At 54.7% G+C, this 27,476-nt stretch overlaps 1 protein-coding gene across 7 annotated transcripts in view; it reads left to right on the top strand.

Moving 5' to 3' along the window:
• FAM193A (family with sequence similarity 193 member A) overlaps positions 1–27,476 on the top strand; it is a 111,041-nt gene that overhangs the window by 61,940 nt on the left and 21,625 nt on the right. For 2 of the 7 annotated variants that reach the window (XM_079767533.1, XM_079767535.1), the window contains exons 3-11: positions 3,786–3,919; positions 4,445–4,612; positions 8,935–9,169; positions 14,637–14,761; positions 15,449–15,596; positions 21,440–21,552; positions 21,629–21,871; positions 23,126–23,279; positions 23,360–23,539. In XM_079767533.1, the coding sequence (XP_079623659.1) occupies positions 3,786–3,919; positions 4,445–4,612; positions 8,935–9,169; positions 14,637–14,761; positions 15,449–15,596; positions 21,440–21,552; positions 21,629–21,871; positions 23,126–23,279; positions 23,360–23,539 (1,500 nt within the window). Of the gene's footprint in view, positions 1–3,785; positions 3,920–4,444; positions 4,613–8,392; positions 8,489–8,667; positions 9,170–14,636; positions 14,762–15,448; positions 15,597–19,364; positions 19,443–21,439; positions 21,553–21,628; positions 21,872–23,125; positions 23,280–23,359; positions 23,540–27,476 lie in introns of those variants that run through there. The other 5 variants (XM_079767538.1, XM_079767539.1, XM_079767534.1 and 2 more) reach the window with 5 other exon arrangements.

Here is a 27,476-nt window from a genome sequence, read left to right as displayed (position 1 = left end):
TAGTTCTTTCATTTGGGGGTTGTTTCTTTGTCTCCTCATTTTGGCTTTCTGTTTGGGTCTGTGACTATATATTAGGTGGATCCTCTATACCTCTCCGTCTCTAGTCCAGGACAGTGGTAAAGGCTGTTTCTGACTAATTGGATCAGGCATAGACTCAAAGCCTCCAGAGACCGCCTCTGCCTACAGACTGATAGGATTCCAACTTGAATTACCCCCCAGGCAATTGTCCTCAGGCGTGGTGAGAGTTTTATCAACAGGGTGGGGCAGTTGCTTCTGCCTGGAGGCTAATTGTTACTTTTAATCTCTAAGTGGCCTCAGGGCAAGGTGTTTTCCAATAGGGTGTGTCGACTGTCTTCCCCCCAGGCAAGGCAGATGTCTATGTGGGAGAGATGTCCTCCACTGCGTGAGGGAATGACTCAGCCCAGGAAACTTGGGGTGTCTGCCTTCTGAGCTCTATCCCCCAAGTCCCCAGTCCTGGGTTCTGCTCTCACAGCTCCAGTCCACTTCACCCTCCCTCTGCCAGGGCACAAGGTGGGTGGCTCCACAGGGGATTTTTGTGTGTTGGCCCTTTAAGAGGGTGCCCCAACTTTCAGCTGCCACTCCCTGGCAGACAGCACCCCACTGCTTTTCACAGCCAGATGTTATGTGGGTACCCTCCTCAGTTTGGTGCTCTCTGCTGGGGGGCCCAGCTTGGGGATTAGATCCCAGAGTTCTCTGTGGCACCCCCCACAGATGAGATATCTCTCTGGGACTTCAGTTGCCGTCTGTGGGCGCCCGGCCAGCCCTTTCATGCCTCCGCTCCTCCTACCAGTTCAATGTGGTCTCCACCTTCGGTCCTTGGGTATCAGGGTTCTCTCCTGCGAGTTTCCCGTTGATTATTTAGAAAGTTTTTCTGTATTGTAGTTGTAATTCCAGCTTGTTCCTGGGAGCATGTCCGTGCCAGATATCTTCTTTTTTCTTAAAGTACAATGAATATACAACATTATATTAGTTTCAGGTGTACAGTGTAATAACTTGATGTTTGTATATATTGCAGAATGATCATGACCGTAAGTCTACTTGGCATCCATCACCACACAGTTAACAATTACTTTTTCTTGTGAGGAGAACTTTTAAGATCTATTCTCTTAGCAACTTTTAAACACACAACACAGTACTGTTAACTTTAGTCTCTGTGCTGTGCGTAACGTTCCCAGGATTCATTCACTTCATAACTAGAAGTTTGTACCTTTTGACGCTCTTTTTGTTATTATTAGCTCAATTCTGTTATAATCCATGAACTGACTCATGTGATTTAATTATTAAAAATTGTTGACATTTGTTTTATGGCTAACCTTGGTTGATGTTTCATTAAAGAATTTGTGTTCTCTTGTTGGAAAGATTGTGCTATGAATGTTAGTTAAATCAAATTGGCTAATGGTGGTGTCCACATCGGCTGCATCCTTTCTGGTGTTTTGTCTAGTTCATATATCCCTTTTTATGTGGGACACCCTGGCCTGTGAGGTAGACATCTTAATTTTATTACAAATGCTTTGCTCATTTTTTTAGTCTTGATTCTTGCTGTGCTTCATTTTGGATTATTTCTATTACTTGTCTTCAGGTTTATTGATACTCTACTGTGTTTAATCTCTTAAAGTCTATCTTGTTTATTTTTTCTTTTAAGGTTTTTTTTTGGTAAGACAATACACTTGTGTTACTCTATTTAAGCTAACGTTGTGGTAATTTGTTACAGCAGCAGCAGGAAACTAATACACTTTCACCCACCAGCATATCAGCTCCAAGAGGCCAGGATGTGTCTTGTTTACGGCCACGTTCCCAGGGTCTCACTCCTGGGGGGTGCTCAGGAGAAATTTGTTGATTGACGGGGCGGCTGCTTCAGCAACCAGGAGCTCCATCCCCTGGACTGAGATGAATGACCAGAGTGGTCATCTGATCTTTTAGGATATTTTTCATCTCTAGGAGTTCTATTTGCTTGTGTTTTGCACCTTCACTTTCTCTCCTTGTGTTTATGCTTCCCCCTCTACTTTCTTGAACACATGGAGTTTATCTGTCATCTCCACTTTCAGATCCTGGTCTGTTCGTAGCATCACATCAGTTATTTGGGGTCTATTTCTATTGATTAGTTTCCCTCCTGGTTAGGTGTCATATTTTCCAGCGTCTTAGGTTTGTTATTGGATGCTGGACCTTGTGCATTTTACATTGTTGAGTGGCAGGTTTTTTGTATTCTTAAAAAAAAAATATATATATATATATATATTTCTTTATTGATTTCAGAGAGGAAGGGAGAGAGAGATAGAAACATCAATGATGAGAGAGAATCATTGACCGGCCTCCTGCATGCCCCCTACTGGGGATCGAGCCGGCAACCCAGGCATGTGCCCTTGGCTGAAATCGAACCCGGGACCCTTTGGTCCACAGGCCGATGCTCTATCCACTGAGCCAAACCAGCCAGGATATTAAAAGTATTCTTTTAAACTGCATTGGACTTGGACCAAATACAGTAACTGCAGTTAAAATCTGTCTCAGCTGAGTGCACATTTAAGGATTTACTGGTCATCTTGTGCCCTGTTTATACGGCCTTACTTAGCCTCATCCCTGGTCAGCAGGAACTGTTACTGTCCTGGTTCTTGGTTGCTGCTCCGAGTCGGTCCTGTGTGCCGGGCAGCACTGTTGGTGTGGGACACAGCGAGAGCAGGTCAGGAAAGGTGATTGAGGTCACCGCACCACTCATTTGGACAGGGACACGTTTACATAGAGAATTCGCTGCCCAGATCTGTGAAAGGAACTCGGAAGGGTCATTCATGGTGGATCCAGGGAGCAGCCACTTGAGCCTGGGGAGGGGAGAAGGTGTGGTTAGGATCCTGGGCAGCAGAATGGCTGCTGAGGAACTGCAGGCCCGGCTGGTGGGCTCGCTGGGGTCCCCCTCACACCCCTGGGTGGCCGGAGCAAGCTGATAAAAGGCAGGGAACCAGGGGGAGACCTGCCCCCGCAGTGCCCCTCCAGCGCCCTCTGCTGACAAGGCTGGACATGGTGCCACTGGCCAAGGAGCAGTTTGCAGGGCCCACCTTCACAGAGCAGGTGGGAGGGGTGGGTGAAGAGGTAGCTGATGGCTGGCGCAGCCTGCTCCCTGACCAGGTGTTGGTCTTTTCGCTGAGGCGTGACAGGTAGAGAGAATTGTCTTCAGAGACTGAGTGGATCAGCGCTCCAGGCACGGGCGGTGAGTGCAGGGAAGTTGGAGCAGGGTCTGTGTTGGAACCTTGAAGACCGGGGTCAGGAAGGTAGTTTGTTTCCAAGTGTGGAGGTTCCCCGCGGGGAGCTCCGTGCTGGCTCACATTTGGAGTCGCTCTGGCTGGGGCTTGGAGAGGGGATCAGCCTGGAAGAGCCGCAGAGCCGTCACCGCAGGAGCCCAGGCAGGAGGTGGCCCTGGTTAAACTCGGCCGGCAGCAGGGGAGAGACCCTTGTGTGGTTCTGAGCACTGGAGCCAGGTGGGCAGGACAGGAGAGCCACTTCACCGGGGTGACTGACACCCGGCTCAGGAGTGACGCCAGCCCCTGGGGACAGCAGACTTGAGGGGTGACAGGAGGAGGGCCGTGCGTTTTCTCCATGTGACAGCTCCCTTTAGGAGTCTGTCTCGCGCCTCTGCCCTTGGTGCCAGAGAGAAAAAGTCCCGGGTCACATTCGTTCGGAAAGTTTCAGTGTCTCGGTTTTGTGTGTTTTCTAAAAGGCATTTTTCTGAAATTTGCATGAGCATTTAAACATGAGTCTGTGCTGTTCTCTCTTTCAAGCAGGGCCAGGACTTCCTTCTCCACGGCCCTCTGGGCGGGTCCCCGGCAGAGGCAGGCGGCGGGAGGCTGGCTCTGGGCGCCCAGCCGCTGCCCTCCGACACGTCTTGTGCTTGTGAGGCCTGCAGCGAGCGCAGGTACGGTGGGCGTGCAGGAGAGTGGGGGGCCGCCGAGTGGGTGCTGGGGCTGGGCCAGGACCGGCTGCCTCCTAAAGGCCACACCCTCCTGAGAGGGAGCCAGTGGCCGGGTGAGTGAAGCTCCTCCCTCCTTCCCGCCCTGAGGACTGGCCGCAGGGAGCGAGTCCTCCGGAGGGACAGGAGCCAGGACTCAGTCATCGGAACCCGGGGTTGGTGGAGTGGACTGGGGCCAGGGCCTTGGTGGGGGTGAGAGCTGCCCAATGGGCCCGGGCAGTGGAGGTCTGGGAGCGGGGCTGGTCACATTCCCCATCCCTGTTCTGGGAGCGGCTGATGTCTCCCAGAGACGAGGTCTCGGGGACTGGCTGGCCGAGGGCACCCCAAGGGCTGTGCCAGCCAGCTGCAGCGACAGCAGAGCCAGATGGAGTGGGGAAGGAAGTGGGTGTGGACCGGAGGGCCGCGATGGCGTCGGGGATGGCGAGGATGGTGCTGACTGACCCTGACCCCCTGCCTTGTGCTGCCTCACAGAGAGATCTCGGCAGAGACGGACCGGGAGCCGCAGCAGCTGCAGAACTACTGGTCCGAAGTGCGCTACATGGTCCGCTGCATTTACCGCCAGGCGGGGACCCCGTTGGCAGACGACCAAGACCAGTCGCTGGTGCCTGATAAGGAGGGGGTGAAGGAGCTCGTGGATAGGTACACGTGTCCCCTGTGTCATGTCCTTCCTCGCCGCTCTGGTGGGCTGTGCTCGCAGGGTCCGGTGCACGGCGGGGCCCCGCAGACAGCGGGCAGGAGGGAGCCCTCTGTGTCGAGTTCCACGCTCTGGTTTGCTGGCCCCCTTACTGCCCACAGAGTAGGAGTGGAGTCACCCTCTGCCGCTTCTCGCGCTGAGAGTGACACTGTACTCCCTGTGCTGGGGTGCTGCTGAGCACTTGCTCAGCCCGAGGAAGACAGTGGGCAGCTGTCCCACCTGCAGGGTGCGGACACGCAGGCTCCGTGCAGCACGGCAGCCGGGGGCACCCACTGTGCGTGAGTGGCCAGCGCTGTGGCCAGGCCTGCCCATGGGTGTCTCAGACGGTGGTGGCTTACAACGTGGCGTCTGCTCTTCCGCAGACCCCGCACGCTCATGACAATGCAGAATTTGAGGTGGACGTAATTTTTATTTTTCCTCCTAGTCTTAGCATCTTTTTTCTCTTTTTTGAAATGTTCCAAATAAAAATGATAAATTTGAGCTATACATTTCATGGATTGGTTCTCATATTGGTTTCTGTTTCTCATGTTTTGAATGCGGCACCTTTGGGGTTTTATAAACTCCTGTTTGCTGTGCCTTAGTTTATCCCGGACACGGGAGCGGTGATTGGCCCTGGGCTGTGCCAACTGGGTGGTGGATTCCGCCGGTGTGTTCCAGGTTTGACCTGTGAACTCCGCTCTTCCTGAGCTGGTTCCAGGTGGGGCAGGTGCCTTGGTTGCAGTTAGATTTCCCAGTGAGTGTTAGGAAAATCTAGGTAATCTGCCCAGGAGAACCATGACTTCACAGCTTCTGAAGAGGCTAAAGTGAAATAAAGGCAATTGGAAGAAAGTATTGAGCAGGTAGTGCGGAGGGGGAGGTGTGCAGAGCGCACAGTGGCCTGTGGATGGCGGAGGGTGGGGAAGTGCGTTACTCTAATAGGGAAACGCACGGTCGGGATGGGAGAAGTCCACGTCCCGTGCGGTCGTAGGTGCTGTCTGTGTTGTTGGTCTTCGTGTCCAGGAGCGCTTCTTGTGGAAATGCGGTGAGTCAGGAGGGGCTGGTCCCGCTGGCGGAGGCGACCCTCTCTCCTCTCTGCGGCCCTCGGCATCCTGCGGGATCGGGCTCTGCTACCACCTCCTGCCGCCTCTCCTGTCTCACCCTTCACTCCTGCCCTGGGGCCTTGCATTTGCTCTTCTCTCTGTCTGGAATGTTCTTCCCTTTTCAGGGTTTCTGTCTTTTTTTTCTCCCTTCCATCATTCACATTAGTCTTCAGGCAGCTTCTCAAAGAGGTTCCCTATCTAAAGTCTCAGGGCCTCCTCACATCACCCGTTATCCCTCACCTTTACTTTATTACATTGCTGCCCACCAACCACATTATATGCGTGCATGTGTGTGCATGTGCCCCGTGGAATGGCCTCCAGCACACGGTGCAGTGCGTTGCCAGTACGCGTGGATGACAACATCTCCAGCACCCTCCTTCCTCTCGGTTGTATAACTTCAAGAAGATCTATTTGCAAAAGTACAACTGTCATTTCATTACATCCCTAAGTTACAACAATGGACAAGGAAATAAGATGAAGCGTGTGACTAATATCACCGTGCTCATTAAATGTAACTGAGAAGGAGGTGTCCAGTCTACTTGTACGTTTGATTGTCCCTGTGTCACTTGAATCTTGTGTGGTTTTCTTCAGCAGATGAAAACCATTCTGGCTCAGAGGACAGGTGTGCTAGAGCAGGTATGCTAGAGGACCGCTGTGCTAGATTGTTTTGCTAAAAAATCAGCTCCTCTGCGGAGTGTACTAATCCACAGTGGTTTTTACTGGGTTCTAGCCACATTTTGTAAAAGGTGTCACATGTTCCCTTGCGGGATTTTACGTGGCCTTTGTCTTTTACAGCCTGGATGGTGTGGTCTTTTAAAGTGGGATAAAGCGGAATAGGTGCCTTGGCCAGTGTGGCTCAGTTGGTTGAACATTGTCCTGTGCACTAAAAGGTCGCTGGTTCGGTTCCCGGTCAGGGCACATTCCTAGGTCGCCTGGTTGATCCCCTGTTGGGGCGAGTACAGGAGGCAACCGATCGGTGTTTCTCACATCGATGTTTCTCTCTCCTTCTCCCTTCTTCTTTCCCTAAAAAAATCAATAAAACATATTTAAAAAAATAAAGGGGAATAGGCGATCACTCACATTTTTCTCTTTTGACCAAATGTGGTGCCCAGCCGCTGAAAGGATTCACTGTTTAAACCCAGGGACTGAGGCTCCATGTGTCTAACACGGCGGCTGCGCCTCTGCCCGGTGGAGCTGGACGTGGGGCTGCGGCTGCCGGGTCCCAGGGCTCCTTCCGTCTGCGGGCTCCTCAGAGGCACACGATGAAAAGTGACGCCAAATACGCAGGGGAGTCAGGAAAGCAGTGCAGGACAGTGTTCACTTCCTGTGGCCGGGCCGGGGACGCATTAGTTTTTTCTTCCTTTTCAGCTTCCAAATTTGATTTTATGCACTTTTATTGGTTTTCTGGGCGATAATTTAAAACGAGATATACTGTCTGTACGTTTCCCCTGATTATAAAAATAATGCCAGCCCGTTTGGGTTGTGATGCATTCCTAGCAGGAAGGAGCAGCAGTGCGTGGCTGTCCCCTGACCCTGGGATGACCTCATTAGGGTCATTCTGCCCACCTGTTAACATACCAGCATAATTTCTTGTCTTCAAGAAATTATGCTGGTATGTTCGCCTATGTCAGTGGTCGGCAAACTCATTAGCCAACAGAGCCAAATATCAACAGGACAACGATTGACATTTCTTTTGAGAGCCAAATGTTTTAAACTTAAACTTCTAACGCCACTTCTTCAAAATGGACTCGCCCAGGCCGTGGTATTTTGTGGAAGAGCCACACTCAAGGGGCCAAAGAGCCGCATGTGGCTCGATAGCTGCAGTTTGCCGACCACGGGCCTATGTTTTCCCTTCCGTGGTCCAGGGGCGGAGAAGGCCTGTCTCCAGCAGCCGCCTGGGCACTGCTGTGTCCACTCTGCCACCTGCTGGCTCCGCAGGCTTCAGCACCTTCCCCAGTCTGTGGGCTTCAGTGTTCAGTAACGTGAGAGCCCACGTGGGCAGGTGCCTGAGTTAGTGCAGGCGAGTCAGCCCACCAGGTGGTGCCTGAGTTAGTGCAGGTGAGAGTCAGCCCACCAGGTGGGCAAATGAGTTAGTGCAGGTGAGAGTCAGCCCACCAGGTGGTGCCTGAGTTAGTGCAGGTGAGAGTCAGCCCACCAGGTGGGCAAATGAGTTAGTGCAGGTGAGAGTCAGCCCACCAGGTGGTGACTGAGTTAGTGCAGGTGAGAGTCAGCCCACCAGGTGGGCAAATGAGTTAGTGCAGGTGAGAGTCAGCCCACCAGGTGGTGCCTGAGTTAGTGCAGGTGAGAGTCAGCCCACCAGGTGGTGACTGAGTTAGTGCAGGTGAGAGTCAGCCCACCAGGTGGGCAAATGAGTTAGTGCAGGTGAGAGTCAGCCCACCAGGTGGTGCCTGAGTTAGTGCAGGTGAGAGTCAGCCCACCAGGTGGTGACTGAGTTAGTGCAGGGCCAGTCAGCCCACCAGGTGGTGACTGAGTTAGTGCAGGTGAGAGTCAGCCCACCAGGTGGTGACTGAGTTAGTGCAGGTGAGAGTCAGCCCACCAGGTGGGTAAATGAGTTAGTGCAGGGCCAGTCAGCCCACCAGGTGGTGACTGAGTTAGTGCAGGTGAGAGTCAGCCCACCAGGTGGTGACTGAGTTAGTGCAGGTGAGAGTCAGCCCACCAGGAGGTGACTGAGTTAGTGCAGGTGAGAGTCAGCCCACCAGGTGGGTAAATGAGTTAGTGCAGGTGCGAGTCAGCCCACCAGGTGGTGACTGAGTTAGTGCAGGGCCAGTCAGCCCACCAGGTGGTGACTGAGTTAGTGCAGGTGAGAGTCAGCCCACCAGGTGGTGACTGAGTTAGTGCAGGTGAGAGTCAGCCCACCAGGTGGGTAAATGAGTTAGTGCAGGTGAGAGTCAGCCCACCAGGTGGGTAAATGAGTTAGTGCTGACACAGAGTAAGGTCTCAATAAATGTATTTTTTTCTGGCTGTTATGGATAGCGTGGGAAAGTTCCAGACACTTCCTGCCTGTCTCCCTCTGTTGCGTTGGCGAATGTCTCTCTCCCGGGTGTGATAGGGGTGGCATTTCAGGTGGGCTCCTGGGGAAGAGCTTCGGGAAAGAGGCTCATGGATATAACCCGCCCCTCGAGGGGAGATGCGGGGTCCCGGTGAGTGGTGACTGTCCTTCTCTGCAGGCTCTGCGAGAGAGACCCCTACCAGCTGTACCAGCGGCTGGAGCAGCAAGCCCGAGAGTACGTGCTGGAGATGAAGGTCCGCCTCCTGCGGCAGCTGTCAGCTGCAGCGCGAGTGCGGGCGCCGTCCGGCCTGCAGGGCCCGCCGCAGGCCCACCAGTTCATCTCGCTGCTGCTCGAGGAGTATGGCGCCCTCTGCCAGGCCGCACGCACCATCAGCACCTTCCTTGGTACTCTGGTAAGAGCGCGTGCCTGTCTGGGCTTTGGTGGGACTCAGAGCTGTGTGATGGGTGAGGCTGAGACCTGGCGGTGTCGTGTGCGGTCCAGATCCCCTCGCTGGGACGTTCGGGGGCAGGAGGAGCCTCCTTCTCTCCTCTGTCTCCCCCTCCCTGTCTGCTGCTGATGAAAGCCTAGAGTGGATGGACAGGCAGTGACATGTCATGAAACACTGGAGAGCGCGGGGCCTAGGGAGCGAGGCAGGCAGGGGACAGGATGCAGTGAGGACCAGTGTGTGGTCACAGGGACAAGAAAGAAAAGTGGCTGCCTTGTCAGCTGGTCACTGTCGTTACCATACACAGAGGCCCGTGTTGGATGGGATGTATGCGGTGGGGGGGTGGGGGCGCCTGCTCACGGCCCCCGGGGCCTTTCAGTCCTTTCACTGCAAGTCCAAGCCTGAGGAAGGATGGGTGCCGTCCAGTCAGGTGCCGTCCCCACCCCTGGGTCTTGGACCACCCCCAGGAGTAAAAGGGGGGGAGGGTGCCGTGGAAATGGAGTTCCTGCAAACTGGATGTGCTGAGGTCATTTGGAGACAGCCCTGCTGGTTGGAAGCTGACCTGCTCCCCAGAGAGACCGCCTCTCGTCGCCTGTCAGAGAAGCACCTGTTCACCAACAGCACTCTGGGGCCTTTGTGTGTGTGTTTAAATAGATTTTTATTGATTTCAGAGAGGAAGGGAGAGAGAGAGACGCATCAATGGTGGGAGAGAATCATCGATCGGCTGCCTCCTGCACGTCCCACACAGGGAATCGAACTGTGACCTCCTGGTTCATAGGTCGACGTTCAACCATGAGCAATGCCGGCCGGGCTGGGTTTTTTTTATTATCACTTAAATTTTATTAAATGGTACTTACTAGGCTGGTATTGGGTGCTTCTTAGTGATAAAACTACACTTGGAAACAAATACAGTAAGTGGCTCCTAAGATTTTAAGCCTAGTGGTCTCTGTGATTCTAAAGGGGATAGACTTTTTCACCGGAAAAGTTGACAAACCCACAATTTTGCCAGTAATCTCGGGGGGTTCAGGGACGTCCTTGAGCGTGATGCAGTAGACATTGGCATTCCTCCCACGGCTCCCTAAGACCTCAAGGAAAGCACTCGTTTTAGAAAAGCAGCTGGGAGCGGTGGGGGCAGCGGCTCCTGCATCAGGACCGTGTCTGAGAAGCGGAGTGCCGGACTGAGCCGGCTCCGCTGCCTCGGGGCGCGCCTGCAGCCCTGCCTCCGCTTCTGCCTCCTGGGCCTCTGCCTGCGCCACCTCCTCTGTGACAACACCCTGGGGCCTTCCCGTGCCTCCGAGGACACAAGCGTGTCTCCCACCTGCACCTGCTTGGTGCCCTGCTGTGCTGCCTCCGTGCAGGCCCTCGGCCTGTCAGATGGGTGCTGTTTGTGGTGCTAACAAAAGTTAGTTTGAACCACATTTATTGGAGCAAATTCCTAGCAATTTACACAGAAATGTTTTCTTGTGATTTGGAAAAAAACTCATGAATTTTAAGCGCAAAATACAGCTATTTGGCCAGTGATTCATTCCACCTTGTTCAGACATAGGGATACTCACTTGGGTTTCCAGTGGTCCAGCAGCGAGGCTCTGAGCACTTCTCTCCCAGGAGACAGTGAAGTGCTGGGAACAGACTGAACGAGGTGGCAAGAAAGGCAAGAAGCCTCAGGGCTGAGAAGTTCATGTGCTCAAAAGCCCACGTTCACCCGGGGCTGCGGCCTGCGGCCCTCCCAGGGCGGGGTCTGCACCTGATGCTGGGACCACCTCAGTGTGAGGTGACGCAGAGGTCCGCGTGCTGGAGGGACAGCAGGGACATTCGCCCTCTGACCGGGTGGGTCGGTGCGGGGGGAGGAGGCACAGCCTCGCCTCCCGGAGATGGTAACAGAGCCGCTGCCAGAGGTACGGGGTCTGACAGGTGCTGCTGGCGTCGTGTGGGAGACTCGAGCTCGGGGTGACGGCCTGTGTGGTTCCGGGCTGCCAGTAAAGCAGCCATCGGTCACTCTGGAGGGCTGGCCACGACCTGTGTCCCCATAGGCCATTGGCATGCCCACAAAGCCGACAATGGTTTCTTCTTATGGACTAACACCCAGTCCATATAAACATTTCCCAATTGGCTCAAAAAATCTCTTTATGGTTGGGGTGTTCAACTGAGGACCCAGTAAGGTTCACAGACTGATCACAGAGTCCTTCCGGCCCATCCTGTGGCCCCCTGGTCTGAAGTCTGCAGAACTCGGTTAAGAGAAACTGAGTCCGGGTCTCGGAGCAGTTCTCCATAGTTTGGGACTTGCAGTCCTTTAAGCCTACAAACTGAGGACCCAAAGAGCTTTGGTTTATGTGGACTTTTAATCAATATTTACTCTATCTCCTCACCCGAGGATATTTTTTTCCTTTGATTTCTAGAGAAAGTGGAAGGGAGGGAGGAGGAGGGGAGAAAGAGGAAACATTGATGTGAGAGAGACACATCTATTGGTTGCCTCCCTCACGCACCCCTACCGGGGCTGGAGAACCTGCAACCGACGTACGTTCTCTTGACCAGAAATTGAACCCACGACCCTTAGGCGGATGCTCTAACCACTTAGCAACTGGCCAGGGCACAAATAGCATTTTTTTAAATTAATTTTTTCAAAACAAAGCATTTACTTGTTTTAAATATGTTTCTATTAATTTTAGAGAGGAATGGGGAGGGAGGGAGAGAGAGAGAGAAAACGATGAGAGAGAACTATCAGTTGGCTGCCTCCTGCACACCCCCTACCAGGGATCAAGCTTGAAACCCAGGCATGTACCCCTACTGGGAATTGAACCAGCGACCTGTTGGTGCAAGGGTTGACCCAGCCAACTGAGCCACACCAGCCAGGGGAGAACGTGTTTGTTTACATTTGTGCGCACGTCTAGTGTCTGGCCCGGGTTCTCACCTGCTCGGCGCACAGCGTGCTGTCCGAGGCCGTCTGGGCTGGAGCCCCTGAGGAAGGCTCACAGGTGTGTGTCTGGGGAGGGAGGGACGGGCTGTGGCCTTGCAGCTGGTGGGGCTGCTCTCTGTAAAGTACCCCGGGCCCGAGTGCACTCACTCTGAAACTAGACCCTGGAACCAAGCCGCACAGCAGACCCACCCTGGCAGCGGATCCCGCCGCGTAGCTCACTCTTGGATTGGACCTGCTCACGCGCGGCTTCCTCGCGGCACACGTCGGTCCCTGGAAGCGCTGGCTCCCTGGGTGCGTCTTCAGCAGCACGGTTCTCCGTGGAAACGACCGCTCCTCCTCAGAAAGGCCTGCCGCTGGAGAGGCCTCGCGGCGGTGGCTGGGCAGCTCTCCCTGCACCCGAGTTCCTTGGAAGCTCAGGTGGGGTGATCGGCCGCAGGTGGGTCAGGTGTTTTCCTTGAAGCAGCAAGGTCACGGCGGTGTGACCCATCGGCTAACTCTGCCCTCCGTCAGCTTCTCCAGAAACAACACCCGTTGTCCTGCGTCTGCCTGGAAGGTGTTTCCCCAGGCGTGGCCTTCCAGGAAGTCGCACACGCCCTGGGGTCCAGCAGGGAGAGGGTCAGGGTTCCCCGCTTTCTCCCGCTTTGGAATGCAGTTGGAGCTAGACCTGACTGCGCCTCCAGTCCTCTGGGCAGCTCCTGGCCGCTGTCACCGCCATGAAACGGAAGCTTCCGCTCACGGACACGCGAATGCTGAATACCCGCCGTCTCAAGGTCTGCGTGGGACTCACCACACTCCTTCCTCTTCCACACCCACACGGCGGCCTTGAATGTGGGAAGTGAGACTGGGGAGGCCGGAAAGCCAGAACCACTGGCTTTTCCTCCCGCCTCTGGCCTGGCTCTGCATCCCCACGCAGGCTCACGGCTGGAGCGCTGTGACGGCACACGCGGCTGCGGGCGTTTCTGGCCCCGCGCAGGGTCGCTGGTGTGAGCAGTGCTGGCCTCGGAGACACGTGCCGTCAGCACCCGCGGCCGTCCCTGCCGGGTCCAGGCGGTGCGGGAGTCTGGGACCTCATTCTCTCGCATGCCTCACTGGAAGGGTGGTTTCAGAATCCACAGAAAATACCCAGCATCTTCAGAAACGAGTCTTGGCCAGTTACCTCTAGTAACTCAGCCCCCGGAGCCTCAGCTGCGCCCCAGGGTTGTGCCAGGTGCCCGTGCTCGCAGGTGCAGGCGGGGCCCACTGCCTGTGCGGAAGGTGTAGGGGGCGGGGCAGGCGAGACGTCCTGCGCCTCTCAGCTGGCCTGGGCCTGGTCTGCAGCTGCCTTCGCTCCTGCTGTTCTGCTGTCCATCAGATCCCGCCCTCTCCCGGGCCCCGGGCTCTGCGTTAGCCGTTGTGCCCTGAGGCTGGCCCAGTGCCCGCGCGGTGGTCTCTGCTGCGGTCCGCGGCACATGTCCTTTCCACCTGCTGCCTGGGTCCTGTTGTTGTTACAAGCACATTGCGTGACAGTTCGTTCCAGAGGCTGAGTGCCCCCTCCCAGGTGCTGGCGGTTGGCACGCCCCACTGCCCTGTGCTGAGCACTGGCTCCCAGAGAGGCTGGTGTGAGCCGGGAGGGTGTGGGCGGAGCTGGAGTTTGGGGAAAGCATTCGGTGGAGCCAGCACAGGTCAGGGACATCCAAGGAGGGTGCGCGCTGAGATGGGTTCCTGGTGGACCTCCATGGTCCCGACCACAGGCTGGTGTGCAACGTGGGCAGCTCTGCCTCCATGTTCCCCGCCCTGTGCCAGGCACTCGTCCGAGACAGGCAGTGGGGTCTTGGGTGTGGATCGTTGCTGCCATCTCGGCGCAGACCCTCTCCGCTCCCTTTGGCTGAATTGGAAATGGGCACAGACCACTGCGTGTCGCCCCGAGGAGGCGCACAGAGAGCGTGGAAGGTGGGCAGGTGCCCGAGCGGCAGTCGCTCGGTCAGGAGCCTCCCCGGGGCCGTAGGGGACTCGCGCACGGGCCGTGCGTGGAGCTTGCAGATGGGAGCGTGGATTCGCACGTGCAGGTACAGAAGCCCCGTCAGAAGTGAGGGCTGCGAGTAGGGAGGTCCTGTCGCCGCTTGTGGGGTGGCCAGCACATGTGTCTCGTGGAACAGTCCGCCTCTGTCAGAAGGGGAACTTTCTCAAGATCGGCAAGAAAAAGTGCACGCATTAAATATATGAAAAGTAGGGTTTCCGCTACATTTTGAATTTGTAATGATAAGAAATGACCATCAAGTATGTGCAGTCGTTTCTCTTCTTTCCCCGCCCCTTCCTCCCTGTGGATCTCGCCTCGCCACCCTGTTTCTGGGAGCGAGGACAGGTGGGAGGCCCTGGGCCGTGGGGCGCGGGCAGAGACCTCCATCCGAGTACGTGACGCACAGGAGCCAGCAGCTCCTCGTGAGCAGAGGTTCTGGGCCGCGGGGACTGGGGCGGGAGGGGCAGTCCTGTGAGCTTTCAGGCTGCAGCAGCTCAGTCCGTCTTCTGTGTGTTTTCAACTAGGAAAACGAGCACTTGAAAAAGTTCCAGGTGACATGGGAGCTGCATAATAAACACCTGTTTGAAAATCTGGTTTTTTCGGAACCTCTTCTCCAGAGCAACTTGCCAGCATTGGTGTCGCAAATCAGGTATTTGGTCTGCACCTGCCCGTGCCCCTGGGTGTGAGCGCCCCTTCTCCTGCGGGGCGATCTCGCGGGGAAGCCACAGGCTGCGGGGAAATGCAGGGTGACGCCGGCCAGCTCCAGAGCGTGAGCCCAGTGAATGGTTTCCAGTGAGAAGCTGTAGGCCCCGTGTCCCCACCCCCACCCCACCCGCCACAGGTCTCCTTTCTCAGACGCGGACGTGACTTCCTCAGTGTTCACCAGGCCTGTCTTCTCCCTGTTCATTTCCTCGTTTGCCGTCTCACCACATTTCTTAACAAGACATAACACAGAATGAATGAACGGATAATGCTATTTCTTTGTTTGAATTGGATTTTCTATTGTACTTAATTGGAAAACCAGGTCAAAAATGGTATATTTCTCATTAAATATGTTGTTTACAGCCCCACGTTTAGTGAACGGCACTGCTGGCTGGGCCTGGGTCATCTTAGGAGGTGACACTCACCACTGACCGCTTCCTCGGCAGCTGCTGCTCCTCAGAGCTTCTCCTCTGCCGGGCTCTGTTCTGAGTCCTTGGTGATCCCTCCCAGCAGCCTGTGTGGCGTCGGGTGGGGTCCCACTGGTCAGGTTGGGGCAGGTGACACCCAGGAGCAGCCTCTGGTGCTGGCCCAGACCTTCGGACTCTTTTCTTTGTTGAAAGCCTTCTCTCCACAGGCTGGGGACCACGACGCACGACACCTGCAGCGAGGACGCGTACAGCACCTTGCTGCAGCGCTACCAGCGCTCCGAGGAGGAGCTGCGCAGGGTGGCCGCCGAGTGGCTCGAGTGCCAGAAGCGGATCGACGCCTACGTTGACGAACAGGTGCGTGTGCGGGGGGGTGCCTGCGGGGTGGCCCTTGCCCAGCCCAGCCTGCATGGGTCCAGGTCACCATCCGCCTGTCCACGCCCCCTGTCCCGGGGAGCTGCTGAGTCTTGTCATTTCACTGTTGACTGAACCCTGCTGTTCAGAGACAGGACGCAGACAAGTGTGACCTTCATAGCCCGTCTCTCTCCGTCCCTAACCGACTAGAAAGGGAACGCAGACTTGAACACAGCCAGCCGTTGGGGGCAGGTGACTCCGGGGGGAGAAGGACAGAGAGACGGCTCCGGGAGGAGAGGGGCCTGAAGGCTGGCAGCAGGGCAGCCAGGCCTCCTAGGTGACAGGAACAGGCTTCCAGGTGGCACCTCGGCCTGCCCGCCTCTCAGCAGCTGCTGGGAAAAGAAACAGGTATTTCCTAGAACCTGCGGGCGGATTCAGTGTAGCTGGGACTTGGCACCAATTTGAAGCTTCCCGTCCAAGAAGATGCTGCATAGCCCTCTGAGGGCTTTATGTAGCCTGTGTGAGGGCTTCGTGGTTTATACACTCCTTCCGGAGCTTACACCTCGGTACTTGCTAACGAGTGGCAGGGTAAATGGCAGAGTGCATTTTCTAAACAGCTGTTGCTGGTATGTGTAGGCAAGGCGGTCGCTGTCCAGCCCTCTCGTCAAGCTCGTAGCTCTCCCTGCTTTCTGGTTGGTTGCTGTACATTTCCGGATCAGGATGTCTACTACAAGTAATAATAGTTTTCCTTCTCTCCAGCAATTGAACTCTGGTTTGTTTGTTCTGGCTTCGAAGGAGTTTGGACTTGTCACGTTGTCTCATGCTTGTCACACGTATCGTTGATACTTTTTATCAAGTTAAAGAAATTCCCTTTTTTATCCGACTTACTAAGGTTATGTTTGTTTAAAAACCGGAATAGATATTAAATTTGATTGTATATTTTTTATCCTTTTTTAAAAAAATATTTTTATTGATTTCAGAGAGAAGAAGGGAGAGGGAGAATGAGATTGAAACATCAATGATGAGAGAGAATCACTGATCGGCCGCCTCCTCCACACCCCCTACTGGGGATCGAACCCGCAACCCAGGCATATGCCCTTGACTGGAATCAAACCTGGGACCCTTCAGTCCGCAGGCGGACGCTCTATCCACTGAGCCAAACCGGTTTCGGCTTTTTTTTTATTTTAGAGAGAGAGGAAGGAGAAGGAGAGAGCAAGAAGCATCAATGTAAGAGAGAAACATCTATTGGTTGCCTCCCATACGCACCTCGGCCTGGGATCAAACCCTCACCTGCGAAGGTGCCTTGACCAGCACTAGAAGCCGAAGCCGCTGGTGCGTGGAATGATGCGCCGACCACTGAGCAGCCCGGCCAGGGAGTGAGATGTTAGTTCTCATCCCTCACAGATGTAATTCGCCGATGTTTTAGTTGGGGTTTTCTGTCTTATTCTGAGGTGCTGCGGTGCTCGCTTCAGCAGCACGTACACTAAAGCTGAGCTGCTGTGTGTGGAGTTTTTGTCTTAGGTTCTCATCTATTTTGTATGAAGGTTATGCTAGTCTCAGAGAACGAATTGAGAAATTTTCCATGTTTTTAGATTTTTCAAGAATAAATTCTAAATAAATCCATCAAGGATTCGCTAGAACCCCCTCCAAAAACAAACCCTTTGGGCCTGATCTGTGTGCAGGGAGGAGGAGCAGGACTGCAGACCTCCCGCTGCCTCTTCCGTGCACGTCACACGTGTTGGCCTGTGTGGGCTCTCTGCTTCATGAGTGAGCTTTACAGGCTGCCGCTTGCCTAGGAAATTACCCACCACGTCTCAGCACGGGGCGGCCCACGCTCGTGCTCAGGGCCGTGGAGGCGGTGGAAGGCCGGTCCCCTGGGGCTGCCGCTCACGGTCACGCTCTAGAGACAGCACTTTCTCCACGAAAGGGCAGTGCCTGTTGCCCAGCGGTCCCCGCGGAGCTGCGGGAGGTCAGGAGAAGCCCGAAGCCGCCTTGCCAGCGACATTGCCATGGCTTCTTCTGGGCAGCTCCCTTTAAAACCATTGCGGAGGCCCCACACACTAGCCCAGGCTCTGCTGCCGCCTCCTGCGCTGGAGAGGTGGGAACTGTCCCGAGGAGAAGGTCCCCTCTGTGTGGTCTGGCCCCTGCTCCGCTCTCTGCGCTGCCTGGTCCCGGGGCAGCCTGGGAGGCATTGGCAGGGCCAGCTTCCGGGTGCCGGGCACACCTTCTTGTTTTCCCAGTCGTTTCTGCTTTACCTTGAAGTCCCGCCTGCCTTGTTGGCTGGTTTCCTGTTTCGTTAGGTCATTTTGGCTTCTCACATTGATCGAGGGCTTCTCAGTCCGTTGTGATCTGCTCTGCTCTCAGATGCGTGTGGACCTGTGCGCTTTCTTCCATGTTGTGGGCACAGCTTATAAAACCTGATTGGTGGGGCTTCCATTGCCAATTATTCAACATAGATTTCTTATCTAATAATTTAAACTACTTAGAATCCTTTTCAAATGCAAGAATTTTACTTGATGAAATTATTCTTTACTTGTTTGGAGGGTTTATTGGTCGTGTTTTCTTGACTGTAGGATTGGATACATTTTGGGAGAAGAATATATCCCTTTTCTATCCTTTTAGTGGTTACTCTTAAGTTTTTAATAATTATAGATTACAGAGATTACATTTATACAAACTTCAGGATTTAATCATTTAATCGCCTCTCCCTCCTCAGTAAGACAGTGCCTTGAGCCCACTCTTAACTTCTCCGTTGGTTCTCCTCATTGTGGTCACACACACGTGACCTGACTGTGGCATCGCATTCCTCTCCGAGCACCAGGTGCACTCATTGTGGCGAGCATCGCCCGTCATTGCCAGGACTTCCCATCTCCCCGAGCTGAGACTGTCCCCGTTCAACAACCTCGGCCCCCCACCTCGGCCCCGGCCTCTGCCCCCTTCTGCATCCTGTCTCTGATTGGCTCCTCGGGCTCCCACAGTGGGTCACGCAGGTTTCACCCTGTCGGCCTCACTCGGCCCACGGTCCTCAGGCCACACCGGCTGCTGGCTGGCTCCAGGGCTGCCGTCCTGCTCTGAGCCCCTCGTGGACACTGTTCGTCGCCTTCCTTCCTTCATGTCCAGCACGTGCAGGGCACACAATAGACATGCAGTGCGTGACAGGTTCGCTTACTGTACCGACACAGCCCCTCTCATTTTTTAGTTTCTCTTTATCATTTGCACTCACGTCTACGGTGATTCTGTGTTAGTGTCAGGTGCTGTCGGTTCCGCCCTTGTCCGCCGTACCTGCCCTTGTCCGCGGCACACGCCCCGTCCCACGGCACCTGCCCTTGTCCGCGACACACGCCCTGTCCCACGGCACCTGCCCTTGTCCACGGCACATTTCCCTGTCCCACGGCACCTGCCCTTGTCCACGGCACACCGCCCTGTCCCACGGCACCTGCCCTTGTCCACGGCACACCGCCCCGTCCCACGGCACCTGCCCTTGTCCACGGCACACCGCCCCGTCCCACGGCACCTGCCCTTGTCCACGGCACACCGCCCTGTCCCACGGCACCTGCCCTTGTCCACGGCACACCGCCCTGTCCCACGGCACACCGCCCCGTCCCACAGCACCTGCCCTTGTCCACGGCACACCGCCCTGTCCCACGGCACCTGCCCTTGTCCACGGCACACCGCCCCGTCCCACGGCACCTGCCCTTGTCCACGGCACGCCGCCCTGGCCATCTGACATCTCCCCTCCTGGCGCTGAGCTTGTGCTGCTTCCCTTATCAGATGGCCACGCACACCAGGCAGCGCGCACTCACGGGAGCCTGGGAGCTTTTGAAACACACGCGTTTCCTTGAAGAGCAGGTGAGGCCAGGATCGAGGGGCCGTTGCTCACTGCGTAGCGAGTGGCTCTAAAAGCCCAACGCTGGGGCCCCACAGCCCCTCGTGGGCGGGTGGTGCCCTGTCCAGTCTAGACTCTGGTGACACAGTGAGGCCACCACGTGCACTGACCTCCCCACAGGGCGGGGCCCTTCCTTCCTCCAGCAGCTGGCCCCTCCCCCAACCTCCTGACAGTACTTGGGGGCCTCGCTGCGGGGCCTCGGGACACAGCGTGGTAGAGACTTGGCTTCCCTGACTCCCATCCAAATCTGGCTGCTGCCCAGCTTTCTTCGTCTCCTGGCCTCACCCCTCCCTCCCTGCATCCTCACTTCCGTGGTCTCCGCCGGGCGCCTCAGCTAGACAGACGGCACCATCTCCGGCTCGCTCACCCGACCCCCAAGCCTCCCCGCGTGGCTCCCGTCCAGCCAAATGGCCCTTCCAGCGGCCGCTGTTCCGTTGCCAGGGCGGGCCCACGAGCCTTCCCTCGAGTCTGCGCACGCTCAGTCCATCAGAAGGTGAGGTGCCACTTCCTAGGTAGCTCGCAGACCCCCCCTGTCTGGCCAGGCTTCGTTCCTGCTGCTGGTGTCTCCAGCTGGCCTTCCTCCTGGCCGCTTCCTGCCCGCCGCCCCGCCATCTGCAGGCCAGCCGTCCAGGCAGCCATCGTGCCTCGTGGTGCCTGTTCCCCGGGCGCCGGGGCAGCACTCTCTCAGCCCGCTGTCCTGCCGGCGGCCCCTCAGGCCCGTGCCCACCTTCTGCTCCCCTGAGACACCCTCTTGCTCAGCCCGGGTCAGCGGGTCTTCGGGAAGTGTTGCGGGCCCGGCCGGCGGGGCTCAGAGGTTCAGTGTCGCCCTATGAACCAGGAGGTCACGGTTCGATTCCCGGTCAGGGCACAGGCCGGGGTGGCCAGCGTGATCCCAGTAGGGAAAGTCAGGAGGCAGCTGATCCATGATGTTTCTCTCTTGTCGATGTTTCTGTCTCTCTATCCCTCCCCCTTTCTCTCCCTAAAAATCAATAAAAACCTTTTTTATTTTTTAAGACGTGTTGGAGGGGAGCCCAGCTCAGTGCTCGTCCCCTGCCTGGATGCCCTCCATGCCTCTGGCAGCATTGCCAGCACCTCCTCCTCCAGCTTGCTCTGGCCACGGCCCCTTCAGCTCTGCAGGCCCCTCCCTTTGGCACCATGGTTCCCCCCTTCGGTTCCTTGCCTGTCTGCTCTTCCAGAACCTTAGGTCCTTGGGGTTGTGATTCATCTCTGTGCTGCGTCTGCCGTCAGGGCCCGTCAGGGTTGCTGGTCGCAGGCCTGTGTGGGCGCCACCTGCACACTCACGTCTGCCGCCCCCTCCTGGCCACTTTAGGAAGCTGTGACCCTCGGTGTCTAAATAGGCATGACACAGCCCTAGCCGGGTAGTTCAGTGGATAGCGTCAGCCTGGGGACTGAAGGGGCACGGGTTCAATTCCAGTCAAGGGCATGTACCTCGGGTGCAGGCTTGATCCTTGGTCCCGCGGGGGTGGGGTGCCGGGGTGGGGTGCGGGGGTGGAAGGGTGGCGTGCGGGAGGCCACCAAGCGATGTGTCTCTCTCACATCAATGTCTCTTTCTGTCTCTCCGACTCCTTTCCACTCTAGCTAAAAATCAATGGGAAAAATATCCTTGGATGAGAATTAACAAAAAAAATAAAAAGTGAGCATGACACACATTACCATAGTGACTGAAAAATATGAAGCATTTGTGTGGCTCAGTGGTTGAGCTTTGTTCGACCCATGAACTGAGAGGTCACTGGTTCAATTCCCGGTTGGGGCACATGCCCAGGTTGCAGGCTCGATCCCCAGTAGGGGGTGTGCAGGAGGCAGCCGATTGAAGTTTCTATCTCTCCGTCCCTCTCCCTTCCTCTGAAAAATCAGTAGGGACATTTTTAAAAATATGAAGCACATAGTAACAGGAGACACGTCCTGCGGAAGTAACCCATTACTTTCTAATTTCCTCTAGTTAACCCATAAAAAAGCAGCCACTGGTGAGAACAACTTCACAGATGCCATGAGGCATGTGCTGTCGTCGCGGCTGAGTGTGCCCGACTGCCCCAACTGCCACTACCGGAGAAGGTGAGTCAGCGCCGAGGGCCTGGGGCGCGTGGCCTGGCCGTCCTGGCTCTCAGTCACCGTTCCTCGTCCCAACCAGGTGTGCTTGTGACGACTGCAGCCTCTCCCACATCCTCACGTGCGGCATCGTGGACCCCCCTGCCCCCGGCGACGCCCACGCCCACCAGCTGCCGCTGCAGGTGGGCTCAGCTTCCGACTGTGTCTCTGAGGTGCGCCCGCCCAGCGTGTCGTCTGCAAGCTCGGGGTCCGGCTCCAGCTCTCCAGTCACCATCCAGCAGCGTCCCCGGCTCCTCCTCACCGACAAGGGCTCGGCCCCGGCTTTGTGAGTTGCGACCTTGTGATAAGGAAGGTTCCAGAGGTTTACCAGGGCAGTGGTGAGAGGTAGACAGCTGTGTCTACAGAAGTCCCCGTCACTGCTTTCCAGGGCAGGCCTCTGCTTTCTTTAAGCAAACTTTAAAACAGGAAGTCAGTAAACCCAAACCCGGACACTGTTTCATTACCTCACAAGAAATGGAAAATTAATAAACACCAGTCGAGAGCAAAAACGCTGGTGAGCAGGAGCCTCCCAGGCCTGCTGTTCGTGCGGGTGTGCGTCCCCTCTTGGCCAGGGCAGGGTCACGCTTACCCTGGGAATGCCAGGGCTTGGGTGGTCCCCGGGGGCAAGCCCCGGCAGGGTCCACTTGTCTGTCCCACACCTTCAAGGACCTTCCTGAGCCTCGGCTCCTCCCCTGGACTTGTGATGCTGGCAGCTCAGGAGTGGTGAGGGCTGACCAGGGGGCACGCTTCTCACCTCGGGCCGTGGCCCTCGGGAGCCCTGAGCGCTGTCACCGGGGCCATCCACTGCGGCTCTGGGCGTGCACCAGAAAGTCACACGTGTTGAAAGTGCCCACGTGATGCCCTAGCCTTGAAGTCCGTTTGCATTGTTTTAGTAACTAGACCATTTGCTCATTGCTCGGAAGTCTTGCTGATGCTGGCCGTGTCTAAAACATCAGTGGCTATAAAAACAAACACTAAAGACCTAATTTTTTTAAATAAGTTTTAATTTTTTTAAATAAGTTTTTATTGATTTTTTTTAGAGAGAAAGGAAAGGAGAGGGAGAGAGAGAGAAACACCAATTGCTCCTGCACACCCCCCTCTGGGGATTGAGCCCACAACTGAACATGTGTCCTGACCAGGAACCGAACCGGCGTCCCTCTGGTGCCTGGGACAACCCTCAACTAGCTGAGCCACACCAGCTAGGTCTACACCTTTCCTTTTAATTGAGCATGAACTGTGTCTGCTCAGCAATGGCGGAGAGGGCACTTGTACACCAGGGCACTCCAAGTTGAACGGAAATGCACCCATTAATCAGATTAAGGCGTTGTGGTCTCCTTCATCTTTCCCCTTTCGGAGTCTTGTTTTCCGTTCGTCCTACACCAACGGAACCTTCCGGGTACTCCGCTCTGGTGTCCAGGTCCCTGAGCGACACGGGGAAGTGTGAGTGGGGCTCGGGGTGGCGCCTCTGGAAGGAGAGCAGTGTCGGGAGTATGTCCTTGCCCCGTGAACGGCTCATGGTGGCCGTTTCTGCTTGTCTCAGCGGCAGTGACGATGAGGATGTGGCTCCGCTGTCAGCTAAGTTTGCTGATATTTATCCGTTGAATAACTACAACGACGCCGAGGTGGCGGCCAGCATGAATGGAATCCACAGCGAGCTGAATGGCGGCGGGGAAACCGTGGCCCTGAAAGCGGAGGTACGGCCCTGGCGCTTCGTGGGCAGAGAGTCACAGGTGGCGGCCGCAGGCAGCGCTTTATGTCCTGTTTGTTTTCCAAGTCCCCACAGGGGAGCAGTACCAGCGCCAGCTCCTCAGAAGCTGACGATGAAGAGGCGGACGGCGGGAGTGGCGGGGAGCCCCCCGGGGCCCCGCAGGAAGCCGTGGCCCTAGAAAATGGGAGTCCCGCGAAGGAGGACAGTAAAGTGGACAGTCCCCCCCCATCTTACCCCGCTCAGCAGGTGTGATTTCATTTCTTCACATTTTTCGTTTTGCCAAAGGTCTCTTTCTCTGTGTCTGTTTTCTCTGAACCTGAGCATTATTAAATACAAAATTAGGTCATTTTGAATAACTTCTGAAAATTAGCACTGGAGGAATCCAGGCTGACTTACAAAGTAAATGTCCATCCCTCGTAACCTCCATTTAGGCTTTTTCTCTTCCTGGAACCTGGAACCAGCAGTCTTGGTTTTACAGCCCCACCCCCACCCCCACCCCACCCCCCACCCAGGTAGCTATAGACGTTTAGATGTCACGGAGCTTTTGAATAGAAGCAAGGAGAGAGTTTTCTGAAAGTGAAATGGTGGAATGGTAGAGCAGCGAAGGCTTGTACTAAGAGCTTTTTCCCTGGTAGGTAGATGCCTGTTTTTCTGTTACTCGAAGGTGAGGTATTTTATCAGACCAGTATTTTTTTCTTAGTCACTTGGAGCTTTATAACAGATGTTCAAGCAATTTTTATTTATTTATATATATATATATATATATATATATATTTCTTTTTGGAGAGAGAGGGAGAGAAATGTGAGAAAATTGACCGCCTCCTGCACGCCCCTACTGGGGATCGGGCCTGCGACCCAGGCAGTGCCCGGACCGGGAATGAAGCCAGTGGTCCTTTGGTGCACAGGACGATGCGCAGCCAACTGAGCCCCGTGGCCAGGGCTCAAGCAGTTTGTTGTTGTTGTTTTTAACCCTCACCCGAGGATATTTTTTCCATTGATTTTTAGAGAGAGTGGAAGGGAGGGGGGGAGACAGAGAGAGAAACATTGATGTGAGAGAGACACATTGGTTGGTTGCCTCCCACATGTGCCTCAACTGGCGTGGGGGATCAAGCTTGCAATTGGGGTGTGTGCCCTTACCGGAATCAAACCCATGACCCTTCAGTCTGAGGGCCGATGCTCTATATCTATTGAGCCAAACCTGTGAGGGCTCACACAATTTCTAAAAAATATTTATTGTTAAAAGTATTACATGTGTCCCTTTTTTGACCCCTTCTAGGCCACCCCTGCCCCCCTCAAGCAATTTGTAGATGAAAGAACAGAGGAAGGTCAGGGTGCTTGGCTGGTTAATTCATTGTGTTAGTGTGAACCTGGTTCAGGTGATAAAGGTGGCGGGGAGGAGCTTGCTCCCATCTACTTCCCGTCCACCCTGTCTGGCACCTCCCCACCCCTCTCCCTGGTCCAAGTAGGTCTCAGCTTTACTTACTTATTGTCTTCCTCCGTGTTTATTGATGCAAATATAAGTGTGTGTTCTTCCGTGCTCCTGTCAAAAGGCTGACTCGGACGCATACTCGGTTCTGCTCGGGCCCAGCAGTGTGTGCTGACTGACACGGTGCCGCACGGAGGGCCGTCCTCATCCTCCGCTACCGCTACCGGCCTTGTGTGCCCTGTGGGCACAGCACCGTCGTGCCTTTTGTTTCTTTAGTCCCCTCCTCATGGCACTGCACGTGCCTCCCCTTCCCCATTATAAACTCTTCATGCCCTAGCCAGAGTGGCTCAGTGGATAGAGCGTCAGCCTGCGAAATGAAAGGTTCCAGGTTCAATTCCGGTCAGGGCACATGCCCAGGTTGTGGGCTCGATCCCCAGTGGGGGACTTGCAGGAGGCAGCCGATCCCTGATTCTCTCTCATCATGGATGTTTCTATCTCTCTCTCTCTCTCCCTCTTCCTTCCTCTCTGAAATCAATAAAAATATATTTTTAAAAACACACACAAATGTATCATTCCACTTCCATGTAGTAGAAAGTGTACCTGTACACTGTTTAAGCAACAAATAAAAACCATCATGAGCAGCCTGGTACATCTGACATGTTCTACATAAGCAGGTACGCCCCTGGGCGTGGTCACCACAGTGGGCTTGACTGGTTCAGAGGGCGGTGGCATCCGCAGCCCCTAGAGGAGGGTGATGGCACAGCTTTGGAGTCTCGCCAGTGATAGATAAATGAGAACCCTTGAGGTTTCAGTTGTCATTTCATTTTTTATGGGCAGATTGAGCAGTCTTTCATATATTCATTTCCTGCCTTATTATGTGATATGCAGGTATTTTCTCCTGGTCTGTGGCATGTCTGTTAAGTTTTTTGTTAATATTTTTTAAATATTTTTATTGATTTCAGAAAGAGGAAGTAGAGGAAGAGAGAGAGAGAGAGAGAGAGAGAGAGAGAGAGAGAGAGAGAATCATTGATCAGCTGCTTCCTGCACGCCCTCTACTGGGGATGGAGCCCGCAGCCCTGGCCTGTGCCCTGACCTGGAATCCAGCTGCAACTTCCTGGCTCAGAGGTCGATGCTCAGCCACGAGCCACATGGCCAGGCTGTTAGTTTGTATGGTCTTGTTTGCAAAGCAGAAGTCTGTCATTTTGCTGCGTCCAGTGTGTCAGGCTTTTCCTTTGTGAACGGAACATGCTTCTGATGTCACATCCAAGAACCTGCCTCATATAAAACTGTTCTTCGGGGAGATCGGTAATGTAGCTCTTAGGCAGTAGGTCTGTGGCTCACTTGACTCGGTTTTGCTTATGGAAATTCATCTTTCTGCAAATGCGGACTGCCCGTTCCCCGGCACCGTTTGGAAAGTCAGTGGCCGTAGGTCAGGGTTTCTGTGTGTCCTCGGTGCTCTGTCCACTGGAGCTGTGTCCTTGCGCCAAGGTGCACCTGACTGCCGCTGCAGTGGCTGGGAAATTGGGAGGGTCTGCCCTCCAGCGGCCGGCCTTCCTCAGCATTGTTTAGGCTGCTCAGAGTCCTTCGCATTTCCGTTTCCGTTTTAGGGTCCACTTGTTAACTTCTACAAAAAACCTGTCTGGGTTTTAATAGCGTGCTTTGAATTCTTGAATATTCTTGGTTTCCTTGATAGAATTCACCAGCAAAATCCTCTGGGCCTAGTCTTTTTTGTTTTTGTTTTGTTTTTAATATAATTTTACTGATTTCAGAGAAGGAGGGAGAGGGAGAGAGAAATAGAAACATCAATGATGAGAGAGAATCACTTATCGGCTGCCTCCTGCACACCCCCTACTGGAGCCTGAGCCTGCAATCGGACATGTGCCCTTGACCGGAATCGAACTGGGCCGACGCTCTATCACTGAACCAAACCAGCTAGGGCTGGGCCTAGTCTTTTCTTTGTGGGATGATACAGGTCAGTTTGGGGGAAATACAGTCTTAACCACAAAGAGCCTGTCAGTCTGTGAACATGCTGTATATTTCTACTTATTTAAGTCACCTTTAATTTCTCTCGGACTTTTAAAAATTTATAGTCTATGAGGCTTGAACATATTTTTAAAATTTATTCCTAAGTTCACATGTTTTTTGATTCTATGGTAAATGGTATCTCCTAATTTCAATTTTCTGTTGATTGTTGGCAATCTACAGGAATACAGCTGATGTTTATATATTGACCCTGTGTTCTTCAGCTGTGCCGTGCTCATTTGTCCTTTCAGTTGGGTCTTGCATTTTTATCCTGTCCATCTACGTACCCTTTTCTTTGGAATGCTTCATTTATATTTAACGTCATTATTGGTGATACTTACACCTGCCTTTTGCTGTTTTTTCTGTGTCGCGTTTTTTCTTCCTCTGTTTTCCCTTTGCTACCTTCTTTCGCATTGAACAAATGTCATGTACCTCTCACTTCTGCTGTTGGCTCTAGTTTGTTCAGGGGTGTGGGCCGAGCCCGGCAAGAGGCAGCTCCTGTGGTGCTCACCTCACGGCCCGCAGCTTCGCAGGAGCACAAGCTCCTCAGTTTGTTTTCCCTCTGGTCCATTTCCAGAACCTTTGACTGCTCAGTTTGGCCCTGGCTCTGCCTTCGCGGAGTCCGTCCCTCGTGCACACGGAGAGACCGTGCCTTACGCGTGGGAGCCAGCGGAGCCGAGCCCTGCGCGGTCCCTGTGGCTCCCTCCGCCACTCTGCCATCTTCAGCAGTCCTCG

The sequence above is a fragment of the Cnephaeus nilssonii genome (genome assembly GCF_951640355.1).
Source record: "Cnephaeus nilssonii genome assembly, chromosome: 1".
NCBI classification, from domain to species: domain Eukaryota; kingdom Metazoa; phylum Chordata; class Mammalia; order Chiroptera; family Vespertilionidae; genus Cnephaeus; species Cnephaeus nilssonii.
Note: the sequence above shows the minus strand (reverse complement) of the source record. Positions and strands in the feature narration are given on the sequence as shown.